The sequence below is a fragment of the Pleurodeles waltl genome, chromosome 6 (genome assembly GCF_031143425.1).
Source record: "Pleurodeles waltl isolate 20211129_DDA chromosome 6, aPleWal1.hap1.20221129, whole genome shotgun sequence".
Classification (NCBI taxonomy): Eukaryota; Metazoa; Chordata; class Amphibia; order Caudata; family Salamandridae; genus Pleurodeles; species Pleurodeles waltl.
This window is the reverse complement of record NC_090445.1, coordinates 1,119,335,010-1,119,352,487: the sequence shown is the minus strand read 5'-3', so window position 1 is coordinate 1,119,352,487 and position 17,478 is coordinate 1,119,335,010. Positions and strand designations below refer to the sequence as shown.

At 46.8% G+C, this 17,478-nt stretch overlaps 1 protein-coding gene across 1 annotated transcript in view; it reads right to left on the bottom strand.

Annotated features, from left to right (window-relative positions):
* Positions 1-17,478, bottom strand: part of LOC138300657 (ATP-dependent RNA helicase DDX19B) — a 129,543-nt gene that overhangs the window by 99,739 nt on the left and 12,326 nt on the right. The window contains exons 2-4 of the mRNA XM_069240282.1: positions 14,727-14,783; positions 14,462-14,528; positions 2,193-2,243 (exon numbers count right to left, since the gene is read on the bottom strand). Coding sequence (XP_069096383.1) covers positions 2,193-2,243; positions 14,462-14,528; positions 14,727-14,783 — 175 coding nt within the window. The remainder of the gene's footprint in view (positions 1-2,192; positions 2,244-14,461; positions 14,529-14,726; positions 14,784-17,478) is intronic.

Below are 17,478 nucleotides of genomic sequence, written 5' to 3'. Positions count from 1 at the left end.
AAGCTCAAAGTACTTGGTTCGCGTGCAAAATCCCTGCAAAGAACCGTTGAGGAAGAGATGCGTGGAGACAACGGGGGGGTGCATCGATTTCTCGGGCTGCCCACAGTGATGCATTGTTTCGTTTTCACGCTAGGACGGCTGTGTACGTCAATTTCTGGCGTTCGGTCGTGGATCCTCTTCGGGTTGCGGGGTTTTCAGACGCTCCGGGGACGATGTGTGGAGTTCCTGCGCAGGCAAGACGAAGTCACACGAGCTGCGTCGGTTCAGTGGGCGTTGCGTTGAGTTTTCTACTGCACTGCAGGCGCTGCGTCGATTCCTCTCTGGAAGTCAGGATGCCTCATTCCGGCTTGGCTGTGTTTTGAATTTACTGTCGCAACGCTGGGTCGATCTTCTCGTTGCGAAGTCGGGCTGTGTTGTTACGATTCGGCGTGCGGTGACATTTTCACTGCGGTGCAGGCTGTGCATCGAATTTCGCCGCACAAGGAGTCCTTCTTGTAGAGATGAAGTCTTTTTGGTCCTGAGACTTCAGGGAACAGGAGGCAAGCTCTATCCAAGCCCTTGGAGAGCACTTCTTCACCTCAGCCAGGGAGCAGCAAGGCAGCAGTCCTTCACAGAAAGCAGGCAAGTGAATCCTTTGGGCAGCCAGGCAGTTCTTCTTGGCAAAATGCAGGTTCTGGTTCCAGTTTCTTCTCCAAGAAGTGTCTGAGTTGGTAGGGGCAGAGGCCCTGTTTAAATACCCAAATGTGCCTTTGAAGTGGGGGAGACTTCAAAGAGTGGCTTAGAAGTGCACCAGGTCCCCTTTCAGTTCAACCCTGTCTGCCAGGGACACAGTAGGGGGTGTGGCAGTCCTTTGTGTGAGGGCAGTCCTTTGACATGTAAGTGTCAGGCCCTCCACCCTCCCAGCCCAGGAAGACCCATTCAAAATGCAGATGTATGCAAGTGAGGCTGAGTATCTTGTGTCTGCGGTGTGTCTGAGTGAATGCACAAGGAGCTGTCAACTAAACCCAGCCAGACGTAGATTGTAAGGCACAGAAAGATTTAAGTGCAGAGAAATGCTCACTTTCTAAAAGTGGCATTTCTAAAATAGTAATATTAAATCCAACTTCACCAGTCAGCAGGATTTTGCATCACCATTCTGGCTTTACTAAATAGGACCTTCCTATTCCTTTCAGATCAGCAGCTACCACTCAAACAATGTAGCAGGGCAGCCCCAATGTTAGCCTATGAAGGGAACAGGCCTCACAGCAGTGTAAAAACGAATTTAGGAGGTTTACACTACCAGGACATGTAGACTATACAGGTACATGTCCTGCCTTTTGCCTACACAGCACCCTGCCCTATGGGTTACCTAGGGCATACCTCTATTAGGGACTTATAAGTAAATTAAATAGTCAAATTGGGTAGGATCCAATGTTACCATGTTTGAAGGGAGAGGGAATATGCACTTTAGCACTGATTAGCAGTGGTACAGTGTGCAGTCTTAAAACCAGCAAAAACAGTGTCTAAAAAGTGGAGGGAGGCAGGCAAAAAAGTTAGGGGTGACCACCCTAAGGCTGTCAGGTCTAACACAAACCATAACCAATCTAGAATCAGTGTGCCATAAGCCAGTCAAGAACTTCCTAAAGTCTCAACATGAGCTGCCTCAGGTATCAAATGTCCAGATTGTAGGCTGCATACCGGAACAAAGTTTTTGATCACTTTTTACAAAGTACTTCTACCTGTGTGCCATCTATTCAATGAACAAAGCAGGTCACTTGATAAACTAAATTTACAAAAGAAAAATACAGAAACAGCCTTTATTTTTGTGCCACTGTATTCTAGTTTCACTGACAATCCTCAAACAATGCCTTATATTAACATATAGTATATTGTATTGAACTATCGCCTTAAGACAAAATAAATGGAAACTAACTGACCTAGCTACTGCATTGGATTAGCTATACTATTCATCTCCTTCATCTGCTACATGCATTAGCACAGTAGGTCAACATAGGCTCATTTACAAAGCCAGGAACATTTTTTTTAAATAAACACAATTTGCAACAACCTAGAAATATGGGTAATCCAGCAAGGGTTGTGACAAGATGGATTACAAAATCAAATAGCCTGAACATTTACAAAAACTTAGTGTGTATGTTCCACATCTCAACTGGATGATGTGAGACAGTTGTTACACTAAAAGGGAATCTCACCTTTATCGTCATCTTCTGGTTTCTCTGGGCTATCCCCATTGTTAACAACACCTGGAAGAAAAACAACAACAACTGAAACCATGGGTGAAGACAGGACACAAAATTGCATGTGTCTGAACTGTCAGTGAAAGGCCCATGTGCTGTACAAGGTACCCACCACTGTAACTTAGAAATGCCAGCTGCTTTATTCCAATCACTTAAATGCTTGGGAAGTCCAGTTTTGTGGGAACAGTCACCACCACACATCTGTTGTTATCCTTTAGAATGAGAGTTCCTTTTTCAACAAACTTGCACATGAAAGTTGGAAACAGTAGACAGGATGACAAACAGATTGTGGAAATGGTATCTTTAGCTAAGAAGGCTGACCTACTAGGAGTAACCCAGTTAGAAGAGTAACTTTTAAATAATCATTCTTACATTCAAGCTCCTTTGGTCCTATGTGTTGTACAAATACTAAGCACACTAGACGTGTGTCTCTGATCAAACTGGGCATCAGGTAATGTTCAATTAACATTGTCAAAAACAGCCGTCAGCAGGTTTCCATAGGACCTATCATACCTTATTGTGCCTGTCCTGACGAAGACAAGTGACCAGATAGTGAATTAGCCTTTTATATCATATGGAAAAACAGATTATATAGACGGGGAAGACCATCAAAAAGACAATAGTGATTCAAATATGTACAAAATTTGAACATAATGTAATCAAAAACAAACATTTGTCAAAAGTAGTAAACTGTTTAACAAAAATCTTGAAAACAGCAGGGCGAATATTTTCGCATGGCCTTTTCGGATGTGAACAGAGGATTTACTTTACTTCACAACAAAAGTAGGTTTATAGATAAATTTGATGTCTACTGTTCACATGTTATGGTTTTTAACTCCTTCGTTGAGGAGAACAGAACTGTTCTGTCCTCACATCCACACATGGGACAAGCGCTGGCGCTTCCCCCCTGGGCTGCCCATTTCAATCCCCACACCAGGGATGTCAGTGGCAGCGCTTACGCTGCCACCTCCGACCCCCGGCATCTGATGACGCCAGCAGGCACATGGCACGTTGACAGTATTAGAAGCTGTCAAGGACTCACTGGAATCCATTTGCCTTTCAGCACGTTGGGAGAGGGGACGTACTCAAGCTAAGTGCCGCATATGGGGCTTTTGGGGGTTCATATGGAAATACAGATACGGGGGGAGGTTGGAAGAGTTCTCTCTTTCCCCCATGTGTCTGTATTTTTTGGATTCCTGCTCCACGATCGTGAGTGTGGCTGCAATCGTGGGCCAGGAATCCAAACCACTGGACACCAGGGATGTTTTATTGTTTGAGGAGTGGCCCCTTGAGCAATGGCCACTCCCCTGGGGATAATTCTTATTAGACCATGTCTCCTTCCCCATCAGTTAGACTGGCTGCTTTTGTCCCCAGCAGACACCAAGGAATTTTATTTTAGTGATTTTTCGGTGATCGACCCCATTGGAAAGGGTCTCTCCCCTGGGGGCAGTAACTATTCCTTGATCAGTGTTTTGAGCGACCGCCCCTCCCAAAAAAGGGTAGATCACCCATTTTTAGGCCGATCTCTCCTCTGAAGGGGTTTGGGTGGGAGCCACTTGACACCATGGATGTAGCACATTTAGCGCAATTCTGGCCATGTGTAAAGAAATGGCTCCCTGTTGCAGTTACCCCCCACTTTTTGCCTGATACTGATGCTGACTTGACTGAGAAGTGTGCTGGGACCCTGCTAACCAGGCCCCAGCACCAGTGTTCCTTCACCTAAAATGTACCATTGTATCCACAATTGGCACACCCTGGCATTCAGATAAGTCCCTTGTAACTGGTACTTCTAGTACCAAGGGCCCTGATGCCAAGGAAGGTCTCTAAGGGCTGCAGCATGTCTTATGCCACCCTGGAGACCTCTCACTCAGCACAGACACACTGCTTGCCAGCTTGTGTGTGCTAGTGAGGACAAAACGAGTAAGTCGACATGGCACTCCCCTCAGGGTGCCATGCCAGCCTCTCACTGCCTATGCAGTATAGGTAAGACACCCCTCTAGCAGGCCTTACAGCCCTAAGGCAGGGTGCACTATACCATAGGTGAGGGTACCAGTGCATGAGCATGGTACCCCTACAGTGTCTAAACAAAACCTTAGACATTGTAAGTGCAGGGTAGCCATAAGAGTATATGGTCTGGGAGTCTGTCAAACACGAACTCCACAGCACCATAATGGCTACACTGAAAACTGGGAAGTTTGGTATCAAACTTCTCAGCACAATAAATGCACACTGATGCCAGTGTACATTTTATTGTAAAATACACCACAGAGGGCACCTTAGAGGTGCCCCCTGAAACTTAACCAACTATCTGTGTAGGCTGACTGGTTCCAGCAGCCTGCCACACTAGAGACATGTTGCTGGCCCCATGGGGAGAGTGCCTTTGTCACTCTGAGGCCAGTAACAAAGCCTGCACTGGGTGGAGATGCTAACACCTCCCCCAGGCAGGAGCTGTGACACCTGGCGGTGAGCCTCAAAGGCTCACCCCTTTGTCACAGCCCAGCAGGGCACTCCAGCTTAGTGGAGTTGCCCGCCCCCTCCGGCCACGGCCCCCACTTTTGGCGGCAAGGCTGGAGGGAACAAAGAAAGCAACAAGGAGGAGTCACTGGCCAGTCAGGACAGCCCCTAAGGTGTCCTGAGCTGAAGTGACTAACTTTTAGAAATCCTCCATCTTGCAGATGGAGGATTCCCCCAATAGGGTTAGGATTGTGACCCCCTCCCCTTGGGAGGAGGCACAAAGAGGGTGTACCCACCCTCAGGGCTAGTAGCCATTGGCTACTAACCCCCCAGACCTAAACACGCCCTTAAATTTAGTATTTAAGGGCTACCCTGAACCCTAGAAAATTAGATTCCTGCAACTACAAGAAGAAGGACTGCCTAGCTGAAAACCCCTGCAGAGGAAGACCAGAAGACGACAACTGCCTTGGCTCCAGAAACTCACCGGCCTGTCTCCTGCCTTCCAAAGATCCTGCTCCAGCGACGCCTTCCAAAGGGACCAGCGACCTCGACATCCTCTGAGGACTGCCCCTGCTTCGAAAAGACAAGAAACTCCCGAGGACAGCGGACCTGCTCCAAGAAAGGCTGCAACTTTGTTTCCAGCAGCCTTGAAAGAACCCTGCAAGCTCCCCGCAAGAAGCGTGAGACTTGCAACACTGCACCCGGCGACCCCGACTCGGCTGGTGGAGATCCAACACCTCAGGAGGGACCCCAGGACTACTCTGATACTGTGAGTACCAAAACCTGTCCCCCCTGAGCCCCCACAGCGCCGCCTGCAGAGGGAATCCCGAGGCTTCCCCTGACCGCGACTCTTTGAATCCAAAGTCCCGACGCCTGGGAGAGACCCTGCACCCGCAGCCCCCAGGACCCGAAGGACCGGACTTTCACTGGAGAAGTGACCCCCAGGAGTCCCTCTCCCTTGCCCAAGTGGAGGTTTCCCCGAGGAACCCCCCCCTTGCCTGCCTGCAGCGCTGAAGAGATCCCGAGATCTCTCATAGACTAACATTGCGAACCCGACGCTTGTTTCTACACTGCACCCGGCCGCCCCCGCGCCGCTGAGGGTGAAATTTCTGTGTGGGCTTGTGTCCCCCCCGGTGCCCTACAAAACCCCTCTGGTCTGCCCTCCGAAGACGCGGGTACTTACCTGCAAGCAGATCGGAACCGGGGCACCCCCTTCTCTCCATTCTAGCCTATGTGTTTTGGGCACCACTTTGAACTCTGCACCTGACCGGCCCTGAGCTGCTGGTGTGGTGACTTTGGGGTTGATCTGAACCCCCAACGGTGGGCTACCTTGGACCAAGAACTGAACCCTGTAAGTGTCTTACTTACCTGGTAAAATTAACAAAAATTTACCTCCCCCAGGAACTGTGAAAATTGCACTGTGTCCACTTTTAAAACAGCTATTTGTCAATAACTTGTAAAGTATACATGCAATTTTTATGCTTTAAAGTTCCTAAAGTACTTACCTGCAATACCTTTCGAATGAAATATTACATGTAGAATTTGAACCTGTGGTTCTTAAAATAAACTAAGAAAATATATTTTTCTATACAAAAACCGATTGGCTGGATTTGTCTCTGAGTGTGTGTACCTCATTTATTGTCTATGTGTATGTACAACAAATGCTTAACACTACTCCTTGGATAAGCCTACTGCTCGACCACACTACCACAAAATAGAGCATTAGTATTATCTCTTTTTGCCACTATCTTACCTCTAAGGGGAACCCTTGGACTCTGTGCATACTATTCCTTACTGTGAAATAGTGCATACAGAGCCAACTTCCTACACCATGTTTTTGTTGTTTCAATACCCCCCAACCCCCCCCCAAAAAACTCCCCACAAATCAGACCTGATTCTAGATCACTCAAGTGCTTGAATAAGGCCCTGGTAGGTACTACTGGGAGCGCTGAGAAGTATAAGAACTGTGGGAGGATAAGCATTTTGGCTATAGCTGCGTGGCCAAAAGAAGATAAAGGCAGTCTCCTCCAAAAGGCCAGCAAATGTGGAACAGAAGTCAAGGCCCTGCCATGATTCCCACCTAAAAGATCAGCATAATTGTGGTACACATAAATCCCTGAACAGCGAAAAGTAAAATACCAGGGAAGGCAGCTCACCCCAGTCTAGCCCTCTCAATGGGACCCATGCTCCAGAGCGAGTAAATACAGGACTTGTGCTAGTTAACCCAGAGTCCAGCTAGATCACCAAAGGTGTTCAATAGGTAGACAAGAGTGGGGTGTGATCCTGTAAATATATTAGGACATCACTGGCATAGAGTGATATAATATTCCAATTCCTATGTATCCGTATACCCCAAGAGGGGATGGCCAAGTGGAGCTGTTCTAGTTGTATGGGCTGCTTCTGTTCCAGCAAGGGTAGGGGGATAATTGAGGCAGGGCAACTCCCTGAAGGAAGGCCTCAAGAGCTGGCACAAAAGGCTCAGTTGGCGGGGTGTATATTGTTTCATAGTAATCAGCAAAAACGTAATGTGTGCTGCTTGTGTTCACCATACGGTCCCCAGCGTCATGAATGGCACCTGTGATTGTACAGGGGATTTCCGAGTGCAGCAGCCACGATAATATTCACTCAGGCTTATCCACTTTTGCGTGTTGACGAGCCACTGTGGCTTTGTAATCAAGGTTACGTAATCGCTGAACCTGTTCTCTATATTGGCAGGCGGAGATTAAACAGTTGCAGGCCCGAGACAGCTGCATTCATTGACCCAATTTTAGCAGCACATATCCATGCCTCGCAGTTGTAACAGAGCGCATAAGTGTGGACTGCACCCCCCAGGAAGTATTAATGCAGTGGCCCCTCATGACCTCCATCTTGGCATCCCATTTGTGTCCCCTGGCAGTGGCTGTACCATGGTTATCCACAAAGTATTGAGAGGTGCATACGAATGGTCTCTTTATATGGTACATCCCTCAGTACCACCATCCGCAGCCTCTACATCGGGACAGCAGATGTAGTCACTCCCCAGCATAAGGTTACAATGAGCAGGTTATGGTCAGAAAAAGTTCAGCCCAAATATTTGGAGGCCTGTATCAAAAGGCCAATAATCTGAAGTGCAAAATATTGTATCTAATCTAGTGTGAACCTGACGACCTAGGGCATAATAGGAGTAGTCCAGGTCAGCTGGGCAGCCCAAATGGCAAAAATCATGAATATGAAGTGCTGCACTCCAGTGTTGAGAATGCGTGGTTTCCAGCAGTTAGTTTCCTATGCTGTTCAAAAGGCACTCCTGGAGCGACCCAAATCGAAGCTCCATGGGCGTAAGCAGAGTACACCATAGCATAAATTTGCCCTCGCCAACGGTTGGCAGGTTTCTCAAGATCCGCCTTAGTAAAATGAGTTTCCTGGAGGCATGCAAAATTTACATTTCAAAACTTGAGATACGCGTATATCTTATGTCGCCTAGAAGGTGTGGCCAGCCCCCTAATATTCCAGGTTAGTACAGTAAGTACCATAGAGATTGGTACTGGAAACAGAAACAGTCTCTAGGAAAACCCAATACAAAAGGATACATAGCATTGCATGCAAACCATTCACCCCATGTCTCAGCAGTCCCAGTCATCTAGCCAGATTGAAAGAAAGCCACATTGTAGGAAGTTGGCTCTGTATGTGCTATTTCAAAGTAAGGAATAGCATGCACAGAGTCCAAGGGTTCCCCTTAGAGGTAAAATAGTGGTAAAAATAGATAATACTAATGCTCTATTTTGTGGTAGTGTGGTCGAGCAGTAGGCTTATCCAAGGAGTAGTGTTAAGCATTTGTTGTACATACACATAGACAATAAATGAGGTACACACACTCAGAGACAAATCCAGCCAATAGGTTTTTATATAGAAAAATATCTTTTCTTAGTTTATTTTAAGAACCACAGGTTCAAATTCTACATGTAATATCTCATTCGAAAGGTATTGCAGGTAAGTACTTTAGGAACTTCAAATCATCAAAATTGCATGTATACTTTTCAAGTTATTCACAAATAGCTGTTTTAAAAGTGGACACTTAGTGCAATTTTCACAATTCCTAGGGGAGGTAAGTATTTGTTAGGTTAACCAGGTAAGTAAGACACTTACAGGGCTTAGTTCTTGGTCCAAGGTAGCCCACCGTTGGGGGGGTTCAGAGCAACCCCAAAGTCACCACACCAGCAGCTCAGGGCCGGTCAGGTGCAGAGTTCAAAGTGGTGCCCAAAACACATAGGCTAGAATGGAGAGAAGGGGGTGCCCCGGTTCCGGTCTGCTTGCAGGTAAGTACCCGCGTCTTCGGAGGGCAGACCAGGGGGGTTTTGTAGGGCACCGGGGGGGACACAAGCCCACACAGAAATTTCACCCTCAGCGGCGCGGGGGCGGCCGGGTGCAGTGTAGAAACAAGCGTCGGGTTCGCAATGTTAGTCTATGAGAGATCTCGGGATCTCTTCAGCGCTGCAGGCAGGCAAGGGGGGGGTTCCTCGGGGAAACCTCCACTTGGGCAAGGGAGAGGGACTCCTGGGGGTCCCTTCTCCAGTGAAAGTCCGGTCCCTCAGGTCCTGGGGGCTGCGGGTGCAGGGTCTCTCCCAGGTGTCGGGACTTAGGATTCAAAGAGTCGCGGTCAGGGGAAGCCTCGGGATTCCCTCTGCAGGCGGCGCTGTGGGGGCTCAGGGGGGACAGGTTTTTGTACTCCCAGTCTTAGAGTAGTCCTGGGGTCCCTCCTGAGGTGTTGGATCGCCACCAGCCGAGTCGGGGTCGCCGGGTGCAGTGTTGCAAGTCTCACGCTTCTTGCGGGGAGCTTGCAGGGTTCTTTAAAGCTGCTGGAAACAAAGTTGCAGCTTTTCTTGGAGCAGGTCCGCTGTCCTCGGGAGGTTCTTGTCTTTTCGAAGCAGGGGCAATCCTCAGAGGATGTCGAGGTCGCTGGTCCCTTTGGAAGGCGTCGCTGGAGCAGGATCTTTAGAAGGCAGGAGACAGGCCGGTGAGTTTCTGGAGCCAAGGCAGTTGTCGTCTTCTGGTCTTCCGCTGCAGGGGTTTTCAGCTAGGCAGTCCTTCTTCTTGTAGTTGCAGGAATCTAATTTTCTAGGGTTCAGGGTAGCCCTTAAATACTAAATTTAAGGGCGTGTTTAGGTCTGGGGGGTTAGTAGCCAATGGCTACTAGCCCTGAGGGTGGGTACACCCTCTTTGTGCCTCCTCCCAAGGGGAGGGGGTCACAATCCTAACCCTATTGGGGGAATCCTCCATCTGCAAGATGGAGGATTTCTAAAAGTTAGAGTCACTTCAGCTCAGGACACCTTAGGGGCTGTCCTGACTGGCCAGTGACTCCTCCTTGTTTTTCTCATTATTTTCTCCGGCCTTGCCGCCAAAAGTGGGGCCTGGCCGGAGGGGGCGGGCAACTCCACTAGCTGGAGTGTCCTGCTGGGTTGGCACAAAGGAGGTGAGCCTTTGAGGCTCACCGCCAGGTGTGACAATTCCTGCCTGGGGGAGGTGTTAGCATCTCCACCCAGTGCAGGCTTTGTTACTGGCCTCAGAGTGACAAAGGCACTCTCCCCATGGGGCCAGCAACATGTCTCGGTTTGTGGCAGGCTGCTAAAACTAGTCAGCCTACACAGATAGTCGGTTAAGTTTCAGGGGGCACCTCTAAGGTGCCCTCTGGGGTGTATTTTACAATAAAATGTACACTGGCATCAGTGTGCATTTATTGTGCTGAGAAGTTTGATACCAAACTTCCCAGTTTTCAGTGTAGCCATTATGGTGCTGTGGAGTTCGTGTTTGACAAACTCCCAGACCATATACTCTTATGGCTACCCTGCACTTACAATGTCTAAGGTTTTGTTTAGACACTGTAGGGGTACCATGCTCATGCACTGGTACCCTCACCTATGGTATAGTGCACCCTGCCTTAGGGCTGTAAGGCCTGCTAGAGGGGTGTCTTACCTATACTGCATAGGCAGTGAGAGGCTGGCATGGCACCCTGAGGGGAGTGCCATGTCGACTTACTCGTTTTGTCCTCACTAGCACACACAAGCTGGCAAGCAGTGTGTCTGTGCTGAGTGAGAGGTCTCCAGGGTGGCATAAGACATGCTGCAGCCCTTAGAGACCTTCCTTGGCATCAGGGCCCTTGGTACTAGAAGTACCAGTTACAAGGGACGTATCTGGATGCCAGGGTCTGCCAATTGTGGATACAAAAGTACAGGTTAGGGAAAGAACACTGGTGCTGGGGCCTGGTTAGCAGGCCTCAGCACACTTTCAATCGTAAACATAGCATCAGCAAAGGCAAAAAGTCAGGGGGCAACCATGCCAAGGAGGCATTTCCTTACACACATGAACAGTAATGCGACTAAACACCCATCCCCAGGCTTAGATACCAATGGGCATTGTGCCAGTACGACCCAAATGCAAAGAATATTCATGGTTCTACTATCATGCAGCAAAAGGTCCATTCGAAAATGTACCAAAGGTGGAAGGCAGATCAATCTTAGAATGTCAAAAGTCAAACAGCATCTACGGAAAGGCTCCTGAACCCAAACAGTGCAATACAGGTAATAGGCCCTAACCCCCAAGAGGCAAAACAAGCTATGGTATCATACATCACCAGGCCCAAAAGTTTGTCTATCAGGAAGGGCCCTGGCTATCAAGGGTCTGGGATCTCCCACCTGGGAGAGCCCATTGGATTGATCAGAGATCCCACTCCAGAGGCAACGGATCCAGGAGCTAAGACTTCTGAGTCAGCATCAGTGCCCGTGGCTAAGGGCAAATAGCAGTTGGAGCTTCGAGATGAGACTTCGGTCAGTGCCCATGCCCTCTCCTGGGCTGCTTGTTCTTCAGTGGAGTGGGAGCTAGTTTTTCATGGCCTGACACGGCGCTTCGGCCTTCAATCCAATCAGCACCCTATCCTGCTTCGCGAAGCATCACTGAGAAGCTGTACACCTTTAGAACGGCACCGCTCTTTCGCCTCTTCAGGGTGGCAAAAAAGTGTGTGGAAATCAGAGCCAATCACTCGTAGCTTGGCAGGAAAAAGTAATGCATATGAAAGATCCACGTCACAGAGCTGCGCCTTGACCACTGTAAAGGTTCTGCGCTTCCTTTGAAGCGCTGCCGTGTAGTCCAGACATGCAGTGATTGTAGCTCCGTTGTAGGTACAGGGGCCTTTCACTCTGAATAACTACAATATCAGGTTGTGGAGGCGACTTTGGAGTAAGAGGGTGCCCCGGGATCCTTCGCGCCCTTTTCATGGAGAAAATGTTTGGGACCATATATGTAAGCACCGTCGTTAGCCACTCCTCAAGGAACAGCTCCTTGTTGGGTTCTCGGCCCCTTGAGGGAAACCCAGAAAAAGATATTATTCTACCAGGAGCGGCCCTCTGTGTCCTCCGCTCTTGCAGTAAGCTCCCTCAACCCCTTCTGTAGAGTCTTGAATTGATCCTGCAGGATCTTTCCTGTGGGGTTAATCCCTGATGATGTAGATTCAGTGCTATACAATTGTTCTGCAAGTTTGGCGTGATTGCCACACAACAGACCAGTTTCAATATGAATTGCTCCCAACTGCATTTCCATTGCAGTATTGGAGTCCTGTATGACCTCGAGCACCTTGTCGAACATTGCAGTATCATTCTCTAGAGTGTTCGCTAGTTGACACCCCCTAATGTGACGACAGGTACTCAAGAGCCATCACCTGGGAGAGGTCGGAGCACCCATTTCAAGAGTCACCACAGTGAAGTTCAATGACTCTTGAAAAAATGACAAGGACTTTGCAACTGGGCTAAGTACAGCAGGGGACACAGTGGTTGCGCTAGGATAGACAAGGCCAGGGAACTCCTGCAAGATCTTTTCCCACTGCATCTGATATCGTCCGGTCCAAGGTTCAGGGGAGCCAGCGGCTTCAGAGGACATGCTCAGTAGTCAGCTCAGCCCACAAAAGAGGCACTTTCAGCTGGATCGCTTCTCTGGGCCGCAAGCCCACAACCAAGCTGCGACTCACCCCAGCCCTCACTGCTGCAACCTGCCAGCAGGCTGGCCCATTTGTCACAGCTCTAAAGGGTCACCGCAACAGTGCAGCTCCTCCAGGTCACATGTGGCGGGCGCCTCCAAAGGTGAACAGCACTGCTCCCTGCACCGGATGAATGAGGATAAATTGTGTAGGGCCCAAAGACTATCGGAGCCGCGGCGCATCTTGGGCACGCCCCTGTCGCGTAGGCTCTCATTATTCTAACGAGACTACTGGATTTGAGCAGCAGAATCACCTGCGGTGTGGGAGACTGAGTCTTAACCCACTACAGGTGACACCTGTCGCCCAAATACAGGTTTTGCTCTGGCTAACGATTGCCACTTTCCTGATTACACGCTTTCTCTTTCCTGAATAGGCTACCTTTAAAAAAAAAGAAAAAAAAAAAAAAATGATAAAACTGTGGTACAAAATTAAGATTCCTGATTCAACTCTGCATGTTCCTAAAAGATGATGACTTTAGTAAAGTAAATCGCATATGGATGCCATCATTTTTAGGGGAAGGGGGATGGGGGGGGAGAGAAAGAGACACAGACACTTATCCGGAATACTTTTCAATATGTTTTCCAAAACACTCAAAATGTATTTTGTCTATTTTCTTTTCCCCTCCAGGGGAATCGATAAACCCTGGGATTCTTTGGAATGCCCTGGAAGAGGGGGGGGAGAAATTGTTGGGGGGGGGGAGGGGTGCACATTTGGAGTGGATACCTTATCTAGAGGGGTTTTTAATACAATAATATTACTATGGTTAGATTGATTCAATTAGGTCACATATGTAAAGTGGTCAAAGTTAATTAAATGTTATTAAACAAAATGTGATATAAATCATATCTGTTAAACACATGAATGGCCAATTAGAATTTTGATGCAATGAGAAACCAATAAATATATATCTTAGAACAGGCAATATGCACACAATAATAAAAACATTAATATAATATAATGGACAATAACTCCCAACAATTGAAATCCAGAGAAAAATAAACAATTCATAAAGCAGCACTGTGCATATAAAAGAAAAATGGGAAGAAAAATAATAATAAGAAGAAGGACCAGCCCTTCCTAAAGCATATCAAGACAGGATATGGAAGGATGGCTCAATGTAAGCCAGTGGTGTGGATAACCCAGGTGGATGCAGAGCAGGATATGAAAGTAGTGGTGCCAAGACAGGACAGAGATGTAGGTCACAAGACTAGGGGGCCAAGAGACAGGGTGCTTATTAAAAACAGGTAAGGGAAGTTTAAGCAGGCCAAACCAGGCAGGGATATAAGGAGGTGTATTGGGGGAACGGGGTGGATGAAGATTCCAAGAAGGCAATTGCGGGGCAAATGTAAATCGGGGACCCGGGCAGAGAACCTAAGCAGGAAACAATTTTGGAGCTGTGGTTGAGATAGCATGGGTAGGATTAGGGCACAGGGCAGAATAAAATAGTTTACTACTGCAGTCACAAATTAGCGAAAACTGGAGAGCTGCAATATCATAATGCGATTCAGAGTACAAAATCCTTTGTCATCTTACTAGGTTTAGGTGAAGCCGACATACACATATAAAAATGTCCTGTGGCTGCAGTGGGGCTATTAAAATAGGCTTGCATGCTTTTGTAAACCTAATTTCCTACTGTATTACTTATTTCCAAGAATCTACATTAAACCTTCAACATTTGTGCAGTACTAAGTGCAGCTCAACGAAAACACAAGGAAAGATTGCTCTAAAAAAAAAAAAAAAAAAAAAAACACAACAGGGTTAAAGAACTCACCATTGGTGTCTGTCTTCGGTATCTCTTCGCCTTTTTCCTCCGGAGGCTCTAAGGGAGGTACCACAAGCTACAGTACAAAGACATGCATCAGAGTCACTCCTTTTAATAAAGGAAAGGACATACCTATACTTGCACCCTGCTGGAAACAATCAATAAACCACATCCAGCAGACAAAGAACACCGGAACAAAGATGGTCAACCTACATGTTTGCAATGGTCATGTGCGGACGATTTCCTAGTTTCTATACTCATTACAACTCCTTACCTTTGTAGGGCTTCCAGGAGGCTTAGATTTCTCATCACCAAGGTGCAGGTTCCCGAGCTAAACAAGAACAAATGCATAATTATTAAAAAAAATAAAAAAACACAACACGGTACAGCTACACTTTCCAGTCACATACACAGACGTTTAGAGGTGTCCTACACACCCAATAGTGAAAGAGTTTCATGAATCAGCGAGCTTACAGTAACAAGCCATATAGATTTAGTATGAGGCATTGCTTGCAGAATTTACAATCACCCACCTCACACAGCAACAAGGAGAAAGGGCACTCTGTCCTACAATTAGTGGGAATGTGGAAGTTTCTTCTTCAAGAGTTTACCATAAAACTAATAAGGGACACTGTGTATGAGGGGTTCTACAAGTCACAATTTACAGTATTCCACGATACAAGCAAGTTCATTCAGCGAGGATTCTTCTGTGGAGTGAAGCAATAGTAAACCACCTAGATCTAAGACTTTACAGGAAAGGCTGTCACAGCACTTAAGTAGTAGGACCGAATTCAGACTTTGGTAAGAATGCACACACAGACTGGTTACTATAGCAAAGAAAGGAGTTGATAAGTCTTGGGAAGAAGAGTTTCTGCACCAAATGCGGGTCTCTTCCCCCCCCAATTGTTATCAACTAGGGTTGCACTCAGTTATCTTAATACAAACAAGTTAAATTTGTCTGAACTGCCCGACCACTTAGAAATGTTTTTTAAATTGCATGCATGTGACCTTCAATCCAGTTGCTAAACGCTGCAGAGCAAAACAGGAAGGACAAGTATTTTATTAGTGTACTGAAGGCTTGCTGCAAGCTTGAAGTGCGTAGCTTGTTTTTATTATACTGTTCATGAGTAGGCACAGAACACCACAGACGTCTTACAGAAGAGTGTGAAGGCTGCCGTGCTACTAGCCAAGCATTAATAAACATTTTCCGAACAAGTATGAAGGAAAGAAATCTGTTTATGCTGTAACTTCTGTAATTATGAGGAAGGATACTTGAATGAAAAGATACTTAATTGACCCTCTTCCTACAGATTCCACTATGAGTCGGTCAATATAAAACTTTATGCAATGTTTTCATGAACTCATAAAAGTACACAGACAAAAAAACAAACAAGTGAGGAGTCAAACAGATAAAATAATTCAATATACATCCACAAATGTGCCAATACCTATGAAAAAAGTGAAAAACTTGTAAATACATCAATCAAAATACTGAACCCACTCAGATGTACGCCCTGAAAAAAAAATGAAAAGAACTCGGATACAAGGTTTAAAAAGCATGTGCAAGTACTTTCCGCGGAACAAGTAGACATGCCCCATCACCAACACAAATGAGTAACTCTGTCGATGAAAAGTATAAGCAAGCTCAGCACATCTGCAGTAACCCAACAAAAAAGTGACAAAAAGAAATTCACAAGTTGGTAAAAGTTGTAAAAACATAAGTGCAGGTCTCACTTGCCTATAATTCTCAGGTAAAAGCAGAGGATGTATGCACTGATGGAGTAAAGTGCAAAATCTAGGACAAATCATTACAATCTGTAGGGTGTCTGGGTTAGAGGTCTAGTCACAGACACAAGCTTTGAGTCTTTTACACCCACCCTCCTTTCGGGGACATCACATGGCGGAACAGGTTAAACCTAAAATATGTTAACAACATGATAGGTTTACTGGGCATGTCTAAATTTAGATACAGGGCAACCCGCCCCCCTTTCAGATTTAACCAGTACAAATTGACGCACTGTGTGCTTAGTCAGTGCAGAATCCTCTCTCTCAAGGCTCATTGTAGAGTAAAAAGCCTGCCTTAACCAAGCCACATCCCCCTTCACTATAATATCAGGGGGTCATCAAAAAGTGCAGGTCTGCTCAACTCAGTAAAAATGTTTCTCATGGTATGCCAACAATGGGATTCGGAACACATAAACCAAAGTCATGCAGTCCCGAATTATTAACTGAGATGTAAACCATTCTCCAACTGAAGAGAAAGCCACAAAAAAGGGGTGAATGCGGATACATTTCGACACATATCCATACCCCAATTCGTCATGAGTGATCTTGCGCAGGGTGATAAGTGGGACACATAAGAGGCCTCTCAAAAACCCATAACGGAACAATGGACGTGTAACCCCAAAGGGCACAGCCAAGTACATTTGGCTTTACAAACATTGAACAAGGTCTCAAGATGTTTCGGTCCCAGCTGTCCGGAAAATTCACAGATTCTGTGAATGCCCCTTTTAAAAACTGGGAGATTTTTCTTAAGCAATGGTAGCCAATGAAAATGGGAATCTAATATGATACCAAATAAGTAAAGTGCTCAGCCCTGCTGATAGACAGAACCTAAAACTCTTTGGATCTTGTGTTTTTGGTGCAGACTACCATGACATGCAACTTTTGTAGAGAGATCAAGGCCATCAGAAAAGCAACAAAAGATCAAGACAACGCTGCAGTCCCTAGACCGTGTGCACCACTAGGACAACGTCACTCGCATACGAAAGGGCAGAGAACGGGCGATACACCCCCCACGCCACATCAAGTCCACGTTCCACTAAAACTGATTCCAGGCGATTACTATAAAGGATAAAAAGAAAAGGGGCCAGGGTACAACCCACTTGCACCCCTCTCTTCAGACTAAAGTGCTGCAAGAAATCTCCATTGATGCCATACCTTACTGAGGCTGTTGTACAAATCATGCAGAAAGGCAACCAAAACAGGTTTGACCCCCATGATCCCCAGCTCTGCCCAGAGCTTAG